The 22239-nt window shown below is 36.8% G+C and overlaps 1 protein-coding gene across 3 annotated transcripts in view; it reads right to left on the bottom strand.

Moving 5' to 3' along the window:
* LOC149529482 (peptide chain release factor PrfB1, chloroplastic-like) overlaps positions 1 to 22239 on the bottom strand; it is a 169629-nt gene that overhangs the window by 72100 nt on the left and 75290 nt on the right. For all 3 annotated transcript variants that reach the window (XM_089809965.1, XM_089809966.1, XM_089809967.1), the window contains one exon: positions 18223 to 18432. In XM_089809965.1, coding sequence (XP_089666091.1) covers positions 18223 to 18432 — 210 coding nt within the window. The remainder of the gene's footprint in view (positions 1 to 18222; positions 18433 to 22239) is intronic.

Raw genomic sequence — 22239 nt, 5'->3', positions numbered from 1 at the left:
CACTTCCTAATAGCTCCTGCTTTAGATCATTAGGTTGTTGTGAAGCACATCCTACATTACTAGTATCCTCTATGGACGAACCAAAGATCCCTAACTTATTGGTTACATAGACTCGAATTGAAGAGGCTTTGTTGATGACAAAAAGTCCAGTTCCAAGCATGTCTTTAGTTTGGGCATCAGTGATACCACTCGGACTAATAAGAAGTAGCAAGCAATTATCTCTTTCCTCAATGGAAGTTGAGTATTGTGGACTAGTCAAAGTTGGTTGTAAGGCAATTTGGCTTCGAAGGATGCTTTCCAACATCCATAAGTGTTAGGCAGGCCCATTGTCCCTCATTCGTGACAATCAAGGGGCACTCAAACTTACCAAAATCCACTCTTCCTTAAGTGAACCAAGCATATTGACATTCATCATCACTTCATTTGACAGCTAGTTGAAGATGGATCTATGGATTTGCTATTTGTTCCTACAATGGACTAAAAATATTATATTCTCACCAAGTCCCTACTTCCAGAGAAGTATGTCAAATTGAAGGAGTATCTTGGTGTAGTTGATAGGTTGACCATTAAGGGAGGGTATTAAAATAATATCTCATGTGTTAGTTTGTTTCTATGTTTAATGGTCACTTCAAGATATTGTAAGTATTTTGTAGAATAGATTCTTTTTATTACTTTTATGTCTCTTTTTAGAAACATCTCTCTTGTAAATTCTCTCGACCATTCTTACCCCAAGAGATGTAGGTAAGTGGGTTGAGGTTGTCATCAAAGCAAGCCACCTTGATGGATGCCAAAATTCTGCCATTAAGGCCAAGAGAGTCAAAGTCTCACTCTTGGGCTTAGATTGGACAAGTTAAGAACCTCACCACAATGTAAAGGGATAAGTTGTAGACAAGAGGGTATTAAGATTTCCATCTAAATAGACCACCCTGGTGAATGCCAAAGTTCTACAACCAAGCTCAAGGGGGCCAAAGTTCCACTCTTGGGCTTAATATGGAATTGGCTTGGTCTAACCTATCACCACTCAATTTCTATGAACCAAATTAATTAAGAATGGCAATGGCATAGAATGTTATTATTATATGTAAATATATGTATGCACTTGTTTTTACATTGTAGTTGCAGGGTTCATAGACAAAAGCACAATAAAGAAGTAAATTTTGTAACACATTTCCCTAACCCTGGCTTATTGCAAATTGTAAATTGTAGGGTTGAATCAAGACAGTGGGGGTATATGCTCTATGTCTTTGTGTATTTACATGTATACTTTGTGTATGTTTTGTGCCTTCATGCATTTGTGTGTCTACTCTTTGGATGATCCATGTCTTCATGCATCAATGTGTATGCTTTGTGTATTCATATATTCATGTTTGTATTCCATATTTACAATTGTGGGCAGTTCTACTTTGGAATTATATTGGAGAACATAAAGGGAGGTAAGCTATTGTGCACATCAGGTCAATCCAAATTAATATGATAATAAGACCTTGCTCCTTCTCTCAAAGCGAAGAGAGAAAACTAGCTTAAGGTCGCAAACCTTGCAATTCATATATCTGAGTTATTGGATTCGAAATTCACAAGTTGAGATAAAATTGAAGTTGCATATAGAAGCCACTCACAATAAAGAGAAAAAATCACATCAAATGACCATTGCTTGAGGACAAGCAATTTTTGGGGTGGGTGGATAGTGGCATCCCTGTTTTGAAATAGATTCAATAATAAATAATCATTAAATTTTAATATAAATATATAAAGATCAAATATTTTAATACAATATAGTTATAATGTATTTACGAATAAGTAATAATAATAAATTAATAATATTTAAATTTTTCATAAATTTGAATATCTAATTTTTGAATAAACAACAATAAAATTCAATATAAAATAATTTCAGTACAAAGGATGATATAGCTATTAATATTCTTATTGATGAATAATATTGGCAAATATAAGACAAACAAAGGTTAATGGTACATATTATGAGACAATGATTATACTAAAACAAGACATGAAGAGACATGATGCCTATAACAAATAAAATAATTACTATGTATTGACCGAACTGGATTATGACCACAGGGATTAGTATTCAAGTGATGCCATTTGTTTAGGGAGTGATTATGGAAAGAAATAAGGCATGTCTTTGGCATCGTGGCATATCATCTCAAACTAAGGTATAAGAATGGCTTTCATGATCATCCCAAGGGCATCGACTTGGATTAGAAACAAAAAACATTTGGTAATCAATGTGTGACAACATTTTGGTATGCTGTAACTTCTATCAATCAATACTGATCTACAGATTATTGTATAAGAATGCTATTAGAAATATTGGGCCAATATATTTGGTCTTATATCTATACTGTAGTATTAAAATCAGGTATAATAGTAAAGTGAAAAATATATAAATACATATAGAAATATTTGTAATACATGAGATAATACAATAAAATATATATAATTCAGTATGCGAAAAAAGACAAGGCTCTAGAACAGGAGGAATATGGCAGGAAATTTGTATATGAATAAGGGAGGGATCAGAGAAAGAACATAAGGGAGGAATAAGGATCTGACTATATTATATAATCCCTGAAGAGATGTATAGGTGAGTGATAATAGATATTAAGAGCAAATATATTAGGAAATATAGATATGGTCTATATATATGTGTGTATGTTTGTGTACGTGTGTGTTATGATAATAATCAGAAATATATATTTCAATACATTCATATATATATATATGAAACAAGGAATTATTTTGTATGCATCAATTAAGAGACTAAGAGATATATATATATATATATATACATACATACATATATATATATATATATATATATATATATATATATATATATATATATATATACATATGTATATATATGTATACATATGTATATACATATATGTATATATATATATATATATATATATATATATATATATATGATTGTAAGAATTATCTAATATTTATAAATTTCCAAATTATATTCATCTATCGGTGAGAATGAAATCAGAATTAGATATCAATTTTTTATATATATATATATATATATATATATATAGAGAGAGAGAGAGAGAGAGTTTGTGGTATCTATAGATAATTGCAAATAATATTGATTTCATGATGTTTCCATGGTTTAAGATCTTACAGTAGAATAACCGTATCATAGTAATTATCAGACTGGGAATCTCAATTGCAATACATATTTGCAAGTATATGGTATATTTATTTGTTTACTATAATTAACCATATCAAAATGGGCAACATAGATGTGGCACTTTATGCTTCTATACCCCAATTGCATTAAGATCATTACCTCACAAGATAAGGTAAGGCCTGTGGTGGAATGGATTGTGCTACAACATACAAAGGTACTAGGTAAGGCCGGCGGTTGAGTGAGCATGGGCTACATCACACAAATGCACTAGAAAAGGCCTACAGTTGAGTGGGCATGGGCTACATCATACAAAGGCACTAGATAAGGCCTATCATGGAATAGGCATAGGTTACATCATACAAAGGGACTATTTTGCAAGGGATGATCCACATTGGTGAAGGAAGTTACAATGAGGGGGAACGGTGAGATCCACTAGGTATGCCAACCCCATGAAGCATAGGGCCAAGGGGAGTAGAGTTTCGGCCTTGGACCTAGGGATCAGCTAGGGCACCCTTTGTAATTCTTCCATCCACCTTTAAGAAAGAAAAATACTACACACTACATGTTGTTATAGATTGGAACTCTCTTTATCAAGTTATAAATGTATAAGATAAGTTATGTCATGTTAACAACATATTTAATCTAGGAATGTATATTTGTGCCTTTATTTCCTTTTTGAAGTTGTAAGACCTAAATCAGGATTTATTCTCAATTACTAGATTCATCATATACAGGTTGGATCCGGATTCAGATCAAATTGGGATCTGGATCTGGGCAGGATCCGCGGCCTGCATATCTTGACGGATTTTGGTTCAAATCCATATGGATCCAAGCCCAGAATAGGAGGTTATGCATATGAATCCTATTACCTACAACACCATAACAAATCCTAGGAGGCATACGATACCAAAGCTTGGGAAACTCTACGTACATCCCTCACAACACTTCCTGAGATCTTTTATTGCAACATCAAACTCCTTCAAAATGAGTGATTCATATGTTACAAGAGATTTCACGCAGACTCTTCATGTAATTAACACAAACAAAAATAGTTACATTAATCTGCCAGGAGTCTTAGCATCCACCAATATTATTAGCACCAAGGAAACTTGAACCTTTATGTTTGTCGCAAATGTTATTCTACATGTTGCTAAAGACAAAGTGCAAGTTCTGATATATTCATCTTCAACAAAACGTCACGAAGGAAAATCTTAACACTAATTATGATTCATCATTCACGTGCCCAAATCAGATTTTTTAGTACATACTACGCGTGCACGCGTGTGAATCATAATTGGGGAAAAAAATCCCGAATCCACAGATCTGATTCACGTGCCCAAATCGAATTCATTTCATGAATCAGCAACTAATGTAATGTCCCCTTCTCCGTGCTAGCCTTAAATGCGCCTAGCTGGTCTATCTTTCCATCTGGATAGGCTAACGGCATATATTTTAGGATGCCAGCCAGTCACAGGAGTTTGGGTTTCAATTGAGAAGATTTAAATGTGAAATCCTAAGGTTTTAGTCACTGTATTTTATTGGATTGAAATATAAAGTACTTTATTGTTTAAAGTCACTTTAGGACAAAATGACTTAAGTGACTAAAAGACGAAATAGTCTTTTATCTCACATTGTTAAGATGTTTGTATATCCCCACACTTCGAGGTTATTTAAGAAAGTTTTTTGCCTTGGGATTCACACTACGAATATATGCTATTATTCAAATCCTAATTAGGTTGTTTCAATGTGACTGGATTCCTCCTAAGGACGAAACCCCTTATGGAAGATTGGTGAGACTAGACATAAACCTAGTAACTCACGTTATATTTGCAAAACTAAAGTTCGATTTAGAGACATTGAATGTATAATGGAAAGTTGAAGATAGACAGAAGGGCAGATTGGCAAAACACACAAAATACCAGCAAATTGACCAAGGTTTGGATGTCAAACAGGGAAGCTCTCCATACTAATCAGAGGTAAATCACCATGTATGAGTAGCATCCTTTGATTCTCGGTTATACACTGTCAACGTCTATATTATTATAGCATAGAAGTAGAGTTCAGGTTACACCAATACTGGATGCCAGCCGGTTACTACTCACAAAGGGAACCACGTATGAATGTAATCCTATAGTATTATCGAGCCCCGAGGAATATCAAAACAGGAAACCAAGTAGAGTTGAGAGTTTGCAAGGCGTCGTTATTTTGATAGAAGGACAAATGTATGCTACACGGCAGTAAGGGAGACCCCTGCATATCCATTGATCAATCATACAGTATACACTAGCGTGCAACAAAAGTCAAGGCGTCGTTGTTTTGACAAGACGAATGTATGCTACACGGCAGTAAGGCAGACCCCTGCATATCCATTGATCAATCATACAGTATATACTGGCGTGCAACAGAAGTCTTGGAAGATTGCAGATGATACAATCCAGACCAGTCATAGAGATTGTCGACAACAGACTCACTACTCACAGTGTATGAGAGTGAACGTTGGAACTGGACAAAACACAGTCAGGCTCCCAACAAGGCATCTCATCATTGAAATCAGGTTTGTACCAAATATGCCAAGTCTGTACCTTTAATTACTGTATGTCAATTCCTTGTTATATGCAGTGATAGTCCTATTTTTGCATAGTGTTTAAAATCTGGGTCTACTGTCATGAAAATTAAATGTTATTGCTCTCAGTTGGTGACAAGATTTCACTGGTTAATATAATTAGTTCACAGCATTGTGTGGTTAAAAAATAGGCTGATAGTACTGTAGCAGTTTGCTTAATAGCCTTGCTTACTTGACAACTATTTGACAAAAATTCCTGTTAGTTTAAATTCACTATTTCTTATCAAATCCGGCAAAGAACATTTCAATGGTATCAGAGCTATAGGTCATGTCATCTTGTGTGATAAAGAAAATAAAATGACAGTAGGATATGAGGAAGAAAACTTATAATTTCAATCACCTCCAACCGGAACAAGTAGAGTCTTCAAAACAGATGACATTGAGAAGAGTTATTTAGTGGATGAGGAGTTAATTTTTGGAATAGGTGAACAGGTTGAATAGGCTAAACAAGTTGATCAGATTCAACAAGCAGAACAAGAAAACAACATTCAGATGGCACGTAATGAAGCTAAACCAGATCGAGAAGTAAGGGAAATATTGTGGGTTATTAGATGGGCAAAATAACATAGTTGATGCTCTTCAACAACTTGTAGCTAATATACAGCAATTAGCCCCTATTAATAGGAGAGCTCCAAGAGATCACAGTGGTGGTAGTAGTGTAGCGGGATCACCCCAAGCTGTTAGGGCTCCCACACGAAACACTAACAGGCCTTTAATGCCAATTTTTGATGTGGAAGAAGTAGTACCACCAATGGCACCAAACTTACTACCAAACAATGTTATGGCAATATACGATGAATGGGATTTGTTTCCTGATCTTATTAAACAAAATATGTCCTTTGTCCAATATCTAAATCAGAAAAGGGAGTCAAATAAACAGCAACAGGATAGGAGACCGAGAGCACCAAATAGAGACTTAAAGCATGCTATGAACAAACTATCACTCCCTACTTTTGATGGCAGCAGTAAGACATCTGCGAGAGCTTGGATTCACAAGCTAGACACGTACCTGACACTTAAACCTATTTCAGAGACAGAAGCCATTAGATTTGCAACAATGCACTTAGAGGGAGCGGCATATGATTGGTGGCACCATGGGTTGGTTACCTAGGATCATGGTCTCATTACTCACTTTGACAGGAAGGATATAGAGATCTATTACAAGGATTTGACACAGTTACAATAGGGTGGATCTCTAGATGATTTCATTGACGAGTTTTAGTGGATCTCGATGATGGTTCTGGACATGACAGAACAGCGTAAGGTAATGCCATTCACCAAGGGTTTATAGGATAGATATAGAGGTTTGGTTAAGGTACTTAAACTAAACACTCTGGATGATGCTATTAAGATCGCACACAATCTAGAGTCACCCTCTTCGATATTACAGTCCCCAAAGAAAACGTATAAGGGATCCACTTCATTTCAGAAGAATAAAAACCAGCATAAGGCTACACCTCCCAAGATGGACTTTGAGACACGAAATGAACTCAGGAGGAAGAAGCTAAGCTTCACTTGCAGAGAGTCATGGACACCGGATCATAGATGCCTTGGCAAAGGCAAGATACATTATGTAGAGGTGCTTTCAGAGGAGGATGAGCAGTAGGAGGGCAATGATGAGGAGGACAACAAGGATCAGCCACCTAGAGGGAGGAAGAAGTAAGGTACCCAGGGATAGCCTCCTATCATAGCATCACCTTCTAGCGATCCCACAGGACACCCCTTTCGTTTGAAAGGAACTGTTAGAAGACAACGTATTATATGTCTCTTGGATACAAGTGCCTCACATAACTTCATAAGCTCACGATGAGTTACCAAGAGGAGGTTACAAATTGACGACATACCTAAGTTTGAGGTTAGGGTGGCAGGAGGCGAGAGATTGAGATGGGCAGGGAAGGTGTCAGGACTTCTGATCCATTTTGATGATTTCTTTCTTGAGGCAGATTTTTATGTGGTGGATTTAGATGGACCAAATGCCATGTTGGGTAGATAGTGGTTACAGACCAGATATACGGTTGATCACAAGAAGATGCAGTTGAAGTTCTTACAAGATGGCCGACAAGTGATCCTCAAGACTATGCTAGAAGGGGAACCAAGGTTGATTTGAGACCATAGGATGGAGGCCATTATGAGGCATGATGACATGGACTAGGCAGCACACTATTTCAATGGAAAGCACACTATTTCATTTCCTCTAAGGCTACCTTAGGCTCAAGACAGCAGCTTCATATTGACATTCAGCCACCAGAGGGTTTTTGAGGACATACCTCCAGATATTCCCCCAGACAGAGGGTTTGAGCATATTATTAAGTTGGAGGAGGATGCCAAACCCATCATCGCGACACCTTATCATCATCCTAGGCATTATAAGGAGGAGATAGAAAAGACGATTAAGGAACTTCTCGATATAAGACACGTCAGACCTAGCTCTAGTCCCTTTGCTTCTTCAGTTGTGTTGGTGAAGAAGGATGGCACTCTACGAATGTGTATTGATTACTGTCCTCTCAACAAGAGGACCATCAAGAATACGTACCCAATCCCTCGCATCGATGAGCTAGTGAATGAGTTACATGGGGTGGTTTACTTCTCAAAGATAGATCCCAGATTTGGATACCATCAAATACGGGTTTGTGAGGAGAATGTGCATAAGACAACCTTCTGATGTCACTATGGTCACTACGAGTTCTTGGTGATACAATTTGGACTCATTAATGCACTAGCTACATTTTAATTCTACATGAACCACATCTTTAGGAAGTAGCTACGAAAGAGTGTATTAGTATTTCTTGACGACATATTGATTTTCAGCAGAACATGGGAGGAGCACTTACAGCATCTAGATGAGGTACTCAGTATCATGGAGGAATACTCGTTGCTTGCAAAAGAGTCCAAATGTGAGTTCGGATTGATCGAGATCCTCTACCTTGATCACGTGATTGGTGCAGATGTGGTGAAGGTACATCAAGAAAAGATTCAGGCAATCCTAGATTGGCCACCACCAAGGAATGTATCAGACTTGAGAGGCTTCATGGGGTCTTTGCACTTACTACAGGAGGTTCGCAAGAGGTTTCTCTCAGATAGTGGCTCCCAACACCAACCTTACACAGAAAGGGGCTTTTAGATGGACAATTGAGGCAGAGGAGACCTTTGATAGGCTCAAACAGATGATGAGCACATGCCCAGTCTTGGCACTACTGGATTTCTCTCGACCGTTTGTTCTTGAGTGTGATGCTTCAAGGAGTGGTATTGGCATAATGTGTTAAGTTTATAACTATGATATCATACTAGTCTGAGAGAGCACAAACCGCACCATAATCTTCTCCCTTTAAAACTAGTTAAGGCATTATATACTTAACAGTTCATGAAATGATAGGCGGCAATTCTTGATAAGATGTCAATGTTTAACATTATCTTAACTTAACAGATTTGTTAGTTAACATTTAGTTTATCTCGATTGCTCGCAAATTTCTAGAAGTATGGTATGGGCCAACCTAGAGAGGGTCATGTCCCTTTGAGGGACATGCCCTTTGGTCTTGGTATTAAAGGTAGGTATTATTGTAGTTTGAGTACACACAATAATTTCAAGTCTGCTCCCTCAAGCCATAATACCAGTTCGAATATATTGCAAATATAAATAACATTCATATCAGAGTTAAAGGTGATAACTCCTCCTTACTTCAAAATATTAAGATCATATTCAGCAATAAAAGGATATTATACAAGTCTGAGTTTTTAGTACAAAATTTGCAAAAACTTTACATGGTATCAGAGCTCTGGTAGTCGAGCCTAGGCTCTGTAAATTAAGTAATCAGACCTTATATATATCTAGCATCATTCTCCTATCTTCAATGGCATACACAATTAGACCCGAAGACAAGTTTGATGGGAAAGAACACTTTGATTCTTGGAAATTCAGAATCATGATGATTCTTGAAGAAAATGATGTAAAACAATTTGTTGAATCAGCATCTAGACAACCTACAATTGAACCTCATAAATCCTTCCAGATTAAAGGAAATAGAAAAGCCATTTAGATCATATTAAATGGAGTGAAAAATGATATCGTACCTATGCTAACAAAACATCAGACAACATTTTCTATGATGAATATACTACTAAATACATATGAAGTCAACAGTGCAACCAGAGTTCTAGCACTAAAAAGGCAACTAAATCACATAAAAATAATGAAAGGAGAATCAATGAATTCTTACTTCCTAAGAGTTGCCAACCTAAGAGATGAAGTTGCAAGTATAGGAACCATCATTAGTAACACAGAACTAACACTAATGGCTATGGACAGATTACCAGATTCATGGGAAACTTTCGCTCAAGGAGTAAGTGTCAAAGATAAACTTCCTTACTTAAATAGACTTAAGGGAGATTGTCTCTAGGAAGAATCTAGAAAACTAAAGAAAGGAGGAAAATTGAAAACAGAAGATGAAGAACTTCATGTTCTTAATACAAACTCCTATAAAGACAAGGGGTAATCAAAAGAATGACAAACCTAAGAAAGATCTGTCCAAAATAAAGTGCTTCAAATGTGAAAAGTTTGGACACTATAGATCTAATTACCCTGAGAATTCTAAACAACAAGTGAACTGTACAAATTTTACTAGGGAAGAAGATAACTATGATCTCAAGAATCATGTATTGTATTTGTTAGTATCAAATGAAGTCTCAAGTAGAGCATGGGTAATTGATAGTGGATCTTCTAGACATATAACAAGATACAAAGAAGCACTAGACTCTATATTAGAAATGGTTAATGGCAAAGTTACCATTGGTGATAATTCAACACATCCTATCGAAGGGATTGGAAATTGCACCTTGAAACTAAAATCAGGAAATTCTCTTTTTCTCAAAGGAGTACTCTACGTACCAAGAATAAAAAGAAATCTAATCTCGGCTACAACACTTGAAGATGATGGGCATAATGTTGCATTCATGGATAGTAAAGTAATAACCTGGGCAAAGAACTCCTCAATTAAGAAAGCAAAGTTGATTGGTTATAGAAAAGGGTATTTGTATGAATTGAATTCAGAACCTAGTTGACCTATTCAAGCTTTAATTCATGAAGCTGCAAACATAAATGAAATATGGCACAGAAGGTTAAGACATCTAAATTTCAAAACCTTATCAACTATGGGGAAGATGGTTACTAGTTTACCTAAACTAAATAAAGACCACTCAAGCATATGCAAAGGGTGCGCTCTGGGTAAGAACACCAAAAGTCCATTTCATGATAGCACTAGAAAAACCAACAATGTTTTGGAATTAATTCATTTAGATTTATGTGGACCTATGTCTGTTCCTTCTCTTGGAGGATTCTGGTACTATATTTTGTTCATAGATGACTTCTCTAGGAAAACATGGATTTACTTCTTAAAGTGCAAGGAATCAGAAGAAATCCTAAAGAGATTTAAAGAATTCAAAACATTAACTGAAAACTTATCAGGACATAAAATCAAAACTCTTAGAACTGGATAATGGAGGGGAATATAGCTCAGATTTGTTTAAAAAAATTTGTAAAGAAACAGGAATTAAGAGGGAATATATCGTTCCTTATAATCCAAAACAAAACGAGGTAGCAAAAAGAAAGAATAAAACAATTATAGAAGCTGCTAGAGCTATGAGTTTTAATCAAAATCTAGAATATTATCTTTGGGTAGAAGCCTCTTGTACTGCTGTCTATATTCAAAATAGAAGCCTTCACTCCTACCTTAGAGATAAAACTCCTGAAGAAGTCTTTAGTAAGGTTAACCCCAATGTAAGTCATCTTAGGATTTTTGGGTGCCCTGTATATATCCATGTTCCTAAAGAAAAAAGAACTAAGTTAGAACCCTCTGGGAAGAAAGGTATTTTTGTAGGGTATAGTGAAACATCTAAAGCATATAGGATTTTCATACCTAGACAAAAAAATATTGAACTTGGTAGGGATGTAATTTTTGAAGATTTAGCATTCAAAAGAGCCATAAGTTCTAAAGAACCCTCTCCTTTACCTAGTTCTAAAAGAAATATTGAGCCTAAGTCTCAGAGGGAGAACATGGAAGAAATTGAAGATGAAATTCAAAACCTAAATATTGGAGAAACTCAAAATTCAAAGAAAAGACCACTTTGGGCCATTAAAACAGTCGAGGAAGCATAGGACTTTGCTGGCACCTTCTGGAACAATCAGAGAAAGTAAAAGACCCAAAAGATTTTCTAGTTATTCAGCTAACATGAATGATTTGTCTAAATCAGAACCAACTAATACTTCAAATGTTATTAAACATATAGCTTGGAAAGAAGCTATGACAGAAGAATACCAATCTATTATGAAGAATGATGTTTGGGAAATTATTCCTAGACCTAAAGGAAAATCTGTTGTTTCTTCCAAGTGGATATATAAAATAAAGCATGTTGCTGACAATAGTATTGAAAACTATAAAGTCAGATTTGTAGCCAGAGGATTCTCTCAGAAAGAAGGGATTCACTATGAAGAAACTTTTACTCTTGTTGCCAGATGCACCTCTGTTGCTACATCAAAGGGATGCAAAGTACATCAATGGATGTAAAAACAGCATTCCTAAATGGAAAGATTATAGAAAAAGTATATTTGAAGCAACCTGAAGGTTTTGAAACTCATAATCCTAACATTTTTGTTTGCAAGCTCAAGCAGGCTCCAAGGGCTTGTATGAAAGAATTGATAAGTATCTCACCGGCTTAGGAATCTCAAAAAATGAAGCTGATCCAAATTTATATTATAAAAGAGATAAAGATGATATGGTAATTTTGATACTGTAGGTTGATGATTTGCTTATAACAGGTGATGATCATCTCATAGATCAATGCAAGAAAGATCTAATTAGAGAATTTGAGATGAAACACTTAGGACTCCATTACCTCCTAGGACTGGAAGTACGGTAGAATTCTAACAGCATTATACTTAATCAAGGGAAGTATACATCAGATATTTTGAAGAGATTTGGAATGTGGTTTTGCAAGTCTATGTCTTCTCCTATGGAGACTAATCTACATAAACTTAAAGAAGCAGCAGCAGAATCACCTTTCATAGATTCTACTCTCTACAGACAGATGATTGAGTCCCTTATGTACTTGGTAAATACAAGACCTGATATTTTCTATTCTGTTAATGTCGTAAGTCAATTTATGTGGGAGCCAAAGGAGATTCACCTACTTGCAGTAAAACATATTATGAGATACTTACAAGGCACTCTTAATCTTAGGCTCAAATATGAGAAAGTTGATTTAGATTTACATGGATTCACCGACTCAAAGTGGAGCGGAAGTGTTAAAGACATAAAAGGATATTATACAAGTCTGAGTTTTTAGTACAAAATTTGTAGAAACTTTACATGGTGCTCATGTAGGATAGGCACCTGATTGCTTATGAGAGCAGGAAGCTCAAGGATGGCGAGAGATTGTACTCCACTTATAATAAGGAGATGTTGGCTATTATGCATGCCCTAGCCAAATTCATACAGTACCTCATGGGGGCCAAATTCACAGTTAGGATGGATCACAATAGTTTCCACTACTTCCTAGAACAAAAGGATCTTAATGAGAGACAACAAAAGTAGGTCAGCAAGATTCAAGCATATGATTTTGACATTGAGTATGTCAAAAAAGTAAGAGCAATGTGACCACTTTTCAAGAGACCTTCAATAGCAGAATGCTGTGCTATATCTGAGATTTCAACAGATTGGAAATCTCAGTAGTTGGTTGAGTATTCTAAGAATACTCAAGCATGCTAGATTATGGATGGACAGCTTCAGAACAGCAGGTATAAGGTAATAGATGATGTGATTTTCTATAAGGACAATATTTACCTCGTACCAGGATCTAAACTCAAAGGTAAGATTATGGAAACTCTACATGATGCACCATCAATAGGACACCAAGGAGTCTTCAAAACTTATAGGCAGGTTAGGGAAAGATTCTCATGGAAGGGTCTCAAGGACGATGTCCTCCAGTATATCAGGGAAAGTCAGATTTGTCAACAGAACGAGTTAGAGCATGAGTTTCCAGCCAGGTTATTACAACCTCTCCCCATTCTGACACAGAAATGGGAGAGTATTTCCATGGATTTTATTATGGGGTTGCCTAGGGTGCAAGGCAGGGATTCTATTTTTGTGGTGGTGGATGGATTAACGAAGTTCGTTCACTTCTTCACCATAGCAGCAGATTGATCAGCTTCTCAGGTAGCTGAGTTATTCTTTCAACAGGTTTTTCGTTTACACGGTCTTCCTCGCACCTTTGTGAGTGACAAGGATAGCAAGTTCCTTAGCACTTTCTAGCAAGAATTGTTCAGATTGACCGATACGGAGTTGACACCCAGCACGAGTTATCAGCCCCAGACGGATGGACAGACTACGATAGTTAACAAATGGGTGGAAGGTTATCTCCAGAGCTATGTAGCAGGACAACAAAGAGCTTGGGTTAAGTTGTTGTATTTAGGAGAGTATTGTTATAACTTTTCCTACCACATGTCCATTTAGATGTCTCCATTTCGTGCTCTCTATGGCAGCGAGCCCCTGTCATTCACAGAACTATCTTTACAGGATAGTAGGGCACCTAAAGCAAGGGATTGGATACAGGGTCAATAAGATATCCTTAGATCTCTTTGGAAGAACATTCTTCAGGCCCAGAATCAGCAAAAGATGTACATTGATCGCCGTCAAACTAAGCAAATTTTTGAGTTGGGTGACGTGATTTATCTCCGTCTCCAACCATACAGGCAAAGTTCTTTGAAGAAGAGTGGGTTTCAAAAACTTCAGCCTAGATTTTTTCGGTCCATATCGCATTACTAGGAGGATTGGTGAGGTCACCTATGAGCTAGATTTACCTGAGGACAATAGAATTCATAATGTGTTCCACGCTTCGTGCCTCAAGAAAGCGATTGGCCAGCATACAGTACCCTCCATTGAGTTGCCTCCGCTCGATGAGGAAGGGAAGCTTGTATTAGTTCCAACAGAGGTTATAGAGGTCAAAGAGAGAAAGTTGTGTAAGAGGGCCATCAAGGAATATCTGATTCGCAGGAAGGATTTACCTTATGAGGATGCCACTTGGGAAAGCGAGTCAATCTTACAGCATCTGGCATTAAAATTTCCTGAGAGCAAGCAATCCCAGGAAGGGAGGACTGTAATGTCACTTTCTTCGTGCTCGCCTTAATGGTGCCTAGTTGGTCTTTCCATCCAAATAAGCTAACGGCATATGTTTTAGGATGCTAGCCAGTCACACGAGTTTGGATTTCAGTTGAGGCGATTTAAATGGGAAATCCTAAGGTTTCAATCACTTCATTTTATTAGATTGAAATATAAAGTACTTTATTATTGAAAGTCACTTTAGGTCAAAATGACTAAGTGACTAAAAGACGAAATAGTCTTTTATACCATATTGCTAAGATGTTTGTATCTCCCCACACTTCGAGGTTATTTAAGAAAGCTTTTTGCCTTGGGATTCACACCACGAACATATGCTATTATTCAAATCCTAATCAGGTTGCTTCAATGTGACTGGATTCCTCCTAAGGACGAAACCCGTTATGGAAGATTGGTGAGACTAGACATAAACCTAGTAACTCACGTTATATTTGCAGAACTAAAGTTTGATTTAGAGACATTGAAAGTATAATGGAAAGCTGGAGATAGACAGAAGGGCAGATTGGCAGAACACATAGAATACCAGCAGATTGACCAAGGTTTGGATGTCAAACAGCGAAGCTCTCCATACTAATCAGAGGTAAATCACCATGTATGAGTAGCATCCTTTGATTCTCGGTTATACCCTGTCAATGTCTATATTATTATAGCACAGGAGCAGAGTTCAGATTATGGCAGTACTGGATGCCAGCCGGTTACTACTCACAGAGGGAACCATGTATGAGTGTAATCCTACAGTATTATCAGGCCCCGAGGAATATCAGAACAAGCAAGCAAGTAGAGTCGGGAGTTTGCAGGTGCCATTGTTTTGACAGAAGGATGAATGTATGCTACGCAGCAGTAAGGGAGACCTCTGCATATCCATTGATCAGTCATACAGTATGCACTTGTGTGCGGCAGAAGTCTTGGAAGATTGTGGATGATACAGTCCAGACCAGTCATAGAGATTGTCAACAGCAAATTCACTACTCACAGTGTATGAGAGTGAACGTTGGAACTGCACACAGCACAGTCGGGCTCCCAGCAAGGCCTGTCATCATTGAAATCGGGTCTGTACCAAATATGCCCAGACTGTACCTTTAATTACTGTATGTCAATTCCTTGTTATATGCAGTGATAGTAGTATTTTTGCATAGTGTTTAAAATCTGGGTCCACTGTCATGAAAATTAAATGTTATTACTCTCACTTGGTGACAAGATTTCACTGGTTAATATAATTAGTTCACAGCATGGTGTGGTTAAACAATAGGGTGATAGTACTGTGGCAGTTTGCTTAATAGCCTTGCTTACTTGACAACTATTTGACAAAATTCCTGTTAGTTTAAATTCACTATTTCTTATCAAATCCGGCAGAGAACATTTCAACTAAGGATTTATCTTGTTAAAAGGCATTTTAATTGGTGAAGTGCATTTCTGATCACCTTACAAATCTCATTTTAATGGAATTTGTGATTCTACGGCAAAAATTAGGGCAGTCCCAAAAAGGAATATTACATGGAACATTACCCTTTCCCTGCTTTAACCCTTCTTCAAAAGATTAGTTGGATAAGAATTGGAGTACACTTAGGACTTAGAGTTTATTTCAATGTCATTTTGAGCTTCTTTTAAAATCATCTGATAGGACTTCTGCAATCTCGCAACACTTTGGGCATACAGGTGTGCACCGTTGCTTTTTTCACCCAAAAAAAGTTGTGCATCCATTTTGTGTCCGTCAATATCCTAGGCAAGAGCTTGTGGCTTAACAGTTATCTACTTTTGACTTTTTTTCTTAGTTACCGGATTCGTGCCCTAGAGGCCGGATCCAGATTCATGTCTGGATTCGTGTAGATCCGGTCAGGATCCTTGTTTTACACAGTGGATTTGTCCGGATTCGTGGGCCATGAATCCTAAGGAATCCACTGTGTAAAACAAGGATCCTGCCCGGATCTGCATGAATCCAGACACGGATCCTCAAGGATCCAGCGTGAATCCTCAAGGATCGACAGGTTCAAGTGAGTCTAAATTATTTAATATGACTTTTTTAAATATATTTTTTGGCTTTCTAGTGCTAAAATGACCTTTTTATGCATTAGATATACTAATAAATGAGAGAAATATATATATATATATATTACTGATCTTGCCCAAGCCCCAACTAGTAACAGATATATATATCAGATATATATATATATATATATATATATATATATATTCACGAATCCTAATCGGGAAAAAAAAAATCATGACTCCACGGATCCGATTCATGTGCCCGAATCGGATTCGTATCCCGAATCGGTAACTAAGCTTTTTTTTGAACGTTAGTTAGATTAGTTGAACTATAATTTATTATCAATATCGTTTTGAGCTTCTTAGAAAATTATCCAACAGCACTGTTATAGTTTTCATTCTTTGAACAAAGCTCTAATTCTATTTCAAAAAAATTAATCAAGGGTAGCTGTCCAAAGGAGTAATGCAGTTAAGATATTTGCTTGTCCACATAGGCCCAAATATAACTAGCATCCTCTTGTGCGGCAGTGAATTAAGAGATTCTAGGAACAAATCAAACCTCTAAGAATGAATCTCAAGTCTTGAGGAAGTAAAATCACGTTCAAGTGTGAGTCAATTTGCTCCTAAGTTGGTTAATCAAAAGACATGTCACCATTTTCTAACTTCAGATCAATTATTTTGTGTATACAATTATTATTACTGAAATTGTCAATGTTTTGGTGGGTGATGATCATTAGTAATAGCTGATTATATGGTTCGAAGATGCATTGAACTGAAGATCTGTAAAATAGAGACTTATAGAATCATACTGTTATCATTTGATCATTTTCTATACTAGCATCTAAAAAACAAAAAATTTAATTGTGTCATCTCAAGATTCTTGCATTTCAAAAACCAATATTCTTTGCTTATCAAATTCATTGATATCCTTTCCTATTTTAGCTACCAAGAAGTATAATAATCCCTTTGCAAGGGATTTGTTCATTGCATATTTTTTGGCAATATTATGTGAATACATGTACTGGGAAAATTCCATCAGGAGTTACTTTTGCTCAAAATGCCAAATTATATGAGTGTTAGAAGTGGTTATTTTTCCAGATTAATATCTCAAAGTTAAACTATGTTTAAATTCAAGTTCAGTGTGTTTCTCTTTCATAGCATGAAACATGCAGTAAGCCTTTGAACATGCTTATATTTAAATGATGTATATAACAATAGGATATACACTTATTCCATCCATGAAAATACACCTCAGGTTGATGAAGAGGAAAGAAGAGATACATAACCTGTTTAAGAATCTCTTTATTAGGAGGTTGCCTAACAATCTGATGAGTCCCCTTCTCTCCAGACAATAAGCCATAAGCAAAGCGCCATTCAAATTCTATAGTTGATTTGATGCCTACCCCAGCCCCAGAATATGTTTCCACGATTCTTGTTTTATAGCCTTGATTTTCAGCCCATTGCAAGTACATTCTCAACAGTGTGCCAACCCACTCCTGCGCTGAAAATCACAAATGTTCAGAATACAGCAAAAAGTATTGTTGAGGATCCACATAAGTTGATAATGACACAATATCAACAAAGGAAAAGCACTCTCTTCAATTAAAGTTACTATTGTTCTTTCTTAAATAAATGCATGTATCTCTTATCCTTTCAGATATGTAGTCCCAACCTTCCCATTTTTCAGAGATTCATCATAAATATTGTTAAGGGAAATTGCATCTGTACCATTGCCAAAATCTTAAGTAAAGTAATTTCAGAAAAATTTACTTAGGTCAATGATAAATGTTGTTCAAGTGTGTAGTCTTATCTGCTAAACTCTATTACATGTAGTTTCATTTTCTAAATAAGATCAATCTTTTATTTTATAAAATTAGGTCATATGTAGAATTCCCAGAAACCTAAGTCTCTAAGAGTTTTATTGTCTAGTAGATTGTAACAATCTTAATAACAAGTACTATTCAAAATTTGATATTAGTATAAATTCATGAGGGCATAAACAGCAATATATCTCCAATTTCTCTGGATTTATGAAATCTAGCAAAGGATAGTACAGTGAAAAGATTGATCATTCTTGCCTTGGCACTTCTATTTTAGAATGGTGGGTAAAATAATCAATATATTAATAATTCTAAATCCCTATTTCTCAAGGATAATGATATTTTTACCAGCAAGATAGCCACATCAAATATAAAGGGACCACCAAACAATTGGAGGTTGAACGTTTGCAACATCATTGATTCATCATTTCATAAAAGACAATAAAGAATTCTATTTCAAATTAAAGTGGGTGTGCTTAACACTTTACTTGTTCCTCAAAACCTTGTACAGATCAAAATAAAAAATAAGCCCTGCTGCCTAAGCCATACGCTGGACCGCTGTTGCCACAAGCTTACACAAAGCTCTCCTTCCTTGATGTCTTGCGCAACTATTCTTTAGTAATTTAATTCGTTATGTATAAGACATTGATTGCCATCACACTCTTAACTGGTAACCTTATTTTGTCATCTATAGTTCCCCTAGACTTTTGGCACATATGATAAATCAGACATACAGCAACACACCATTCCCAATTTTCAAGGGAGTCGTGCAATTCACTTTTACTTATATACATAGTCTATACCATCATAATCATTCAAATTTCATGATGATGTTTCATTTTTCAGCAATTTAAATCACTGCGCTGAAATAAATGTGCTTCATTTCTCCTAAATCAACATATCAATCATTTATCTAAATCATGTGTCAACGTGAAAACATATATCTGATATTCATGTCTTAAACATTCTTGTTGCATATTTCTTGCCTCTTGATTTGATCATCAAGGAAAATGCCTGCTCCAAATCTTGACAATCTTTCAACATAGATTCTGCTCTTATTGAACAATCTTTCCACTCAAATCATTAAACATGAGTTGTGTGACTTATGTGAAGCTTCAAAACTCATAAAAACACATCTGAGACTTTTGTAATGAACCCTCTACTGTGATTACTACCAAACTTTACTTGCATAAACCCATCAAATTAAATCAGTTTTCTGTGCCTTGTACTTTTTTCCCAAATGACCTGCTTGGTACAAGATTCAAGAATTGGCAGATTAACGGATTTATGGATGATTGATTTATTAATAGAGGAACAAATGTGTTCCTTATAAAGAATTACAAGGACGTTGTTTCTCTAAAAGAAACAACGTAGACTGAAGACGAAATTAGAAAAAAAACTGAAGACAGGATAGGGAACATTCCTATTTGGATTGAAGACAAAAGAGACAGCATAGGAAACATTCCTATCTAGACTGAAAGACGGACTACAGATAAGTAGTTGACCGTTATAGAAAGCATTTAACTAAGGAGATAATATCTTAATAAAGATATTAAAGATATTATCTTAATACCCTCCCTTTGTTTACCACATAGATTAATTAAGAAACAGACAATGAATACGAACATGAACAGCAAACAACAGAACTCTCATTATTATTCGCATATGCCCACCGTACATTATACTTCGATCATATGATATGATATGATAAGATGAATACAATGCTTTCCGAAGGGTTTATAAATACTTTCCGAAGAACTTTGCCGAAGGAGTCCGTCGGCCAGATACATTATGTCCGCTACAAACTATTTACCCGTCGGCTGCATAACAAGAACTTTTTCGAAGGGACCCGTCGGCTGATAAACAATTTCCTTTCCGAAGGGATCCGTCGGCTGATACACAATTTCCTTTCCGAAGGGACCCATCGGCTGATACACAATTTCTTTTCCGAAGGGACCCATCGGCTGATACACAATTTTCTTTCCGAAGGGACCCATCGGCCGATACACAATTTCTACCGACGACATCATCCCCCCCAAAAAGAAAAGTCGTCTCCTGACAACTATTACAAAATCTCTGAGACAAATCAACAACCAAAATACATTGACTGACTAACTGGTCTTCAACACTGTCACCTTAGCCAATCTGACATCTGACCCTGATAGCCACCTGTGCCGCTTTCTGCCTTCCAATTCCGAGTACACTGAACCAAGTGTCGCTGCACTGCCTCCAACTGGATGATCAGCTCCTCCCGAGCTCTCTACACATCCACCAAGACAGCCTCACGGCCAACACCTACTCTCAGTGCCTCTGGTACACAAACACTCCATGCCTGCAGCAACTCTAAATCTTCTCAACTGGTCAGACTCCCACGACTGATATCTGCAACGACTGGGGGTCCAGGGGGCAACGCCGGGTGCGGGGTCAAGGGGCAACGCCCCTCGCCGCCAAGACCAAATTAGCACTTCGCAACCCACACAGAAATGCACGGAACACACCATTTCTGTCATTATCTGCCGATTCTGCACTCTTTCTGGCAACCACGGATGCGTCCCCTTCCCTTTGGCATCATTTGTCACTCATTCTGAACAACTTGATTCTGTCGTCCATTTTTTTTTTTTTTTAGAAAACCTCCTGTCACCCTTCTGTGATGAAATCCGTACGGCTTCAATCTTGACACTGTCTACGGCGCCAAATGTTTACCACATAGATTAATTAAGAAACAGACAATGAATACGAACATGAACAACAAACAGCAGAACTCTCATTATTATTCGCATATGCCCACCGTACATTATACTTCCATCATATGATATGATATGATAAGATGAATACAATGTTTCTCGAAGGGGTTATAAATACTTTCCGAAGAACTTTCCTGAAGGAGTCTATCGGCCAGATACATTATGTCCGCTACAAACTATTTACCCGTCGGCTGATACACAATTTCCTTTCCAAAGGGACCCGTCGGCTGATACACAATTTCCTTTCCGAATGGACCCATCGGCTAATACACAATTTCTTTTCTGAAGGGACCCATCAACTGATACACAATTTCCTTTCCGAAGGGACCCATCGGCCGATACACAATTTCTACCAACGACACCCTTAATGGTCAACGTACAGATGTCAAAACATTCTGGGATAACTGAGACCCTCCCTGGATCTATAGAATGCTGAAACCAAGAAACTTTGCTAGAAGAGTGCTATGACTCAAAACATATTGCAATTACAAAACTTCGTTTTTGTGGAAAAACGGTAAAACCCAGAATCTTACACAATCTTGTGTATTACAGACAACATGAAATGATTTTTGAGGAGAAAATCAACAAACCCAGAAAAACAAAAATAGATTCAGTAGGCGAAAAATGCAGCTTCGCCTTGATCAGGAAGCTCAACAACTTGTGTTGTTGTTTCATGTAGCTCCTTCAGATATTTCCAGAATTTTGCAGTTGACTTGCTAGAAGGAATCTGTGGTAGCTA

Source organism: Cupressus sempervirens, chromosome 11, assembly GCF_028749045.1.
Source record: "Cupressus sempervirens isolate cs-2001-9-10 chromosome 11, ASM2874904v1, whole genome shotgun sequence".
In the NCBI taxonomy this organism is placed as follows: Eukaryota; Viridiplantae; Streptophyta; class Pinopsida; order Cupressales; family Cupressaceae; genus Cupressus; species Cupressus sempervirens.
Note: the sequence above shows the minus strand (reverse complement) of the source record. Positions and strands in the feature narration are given on the sequence as shown.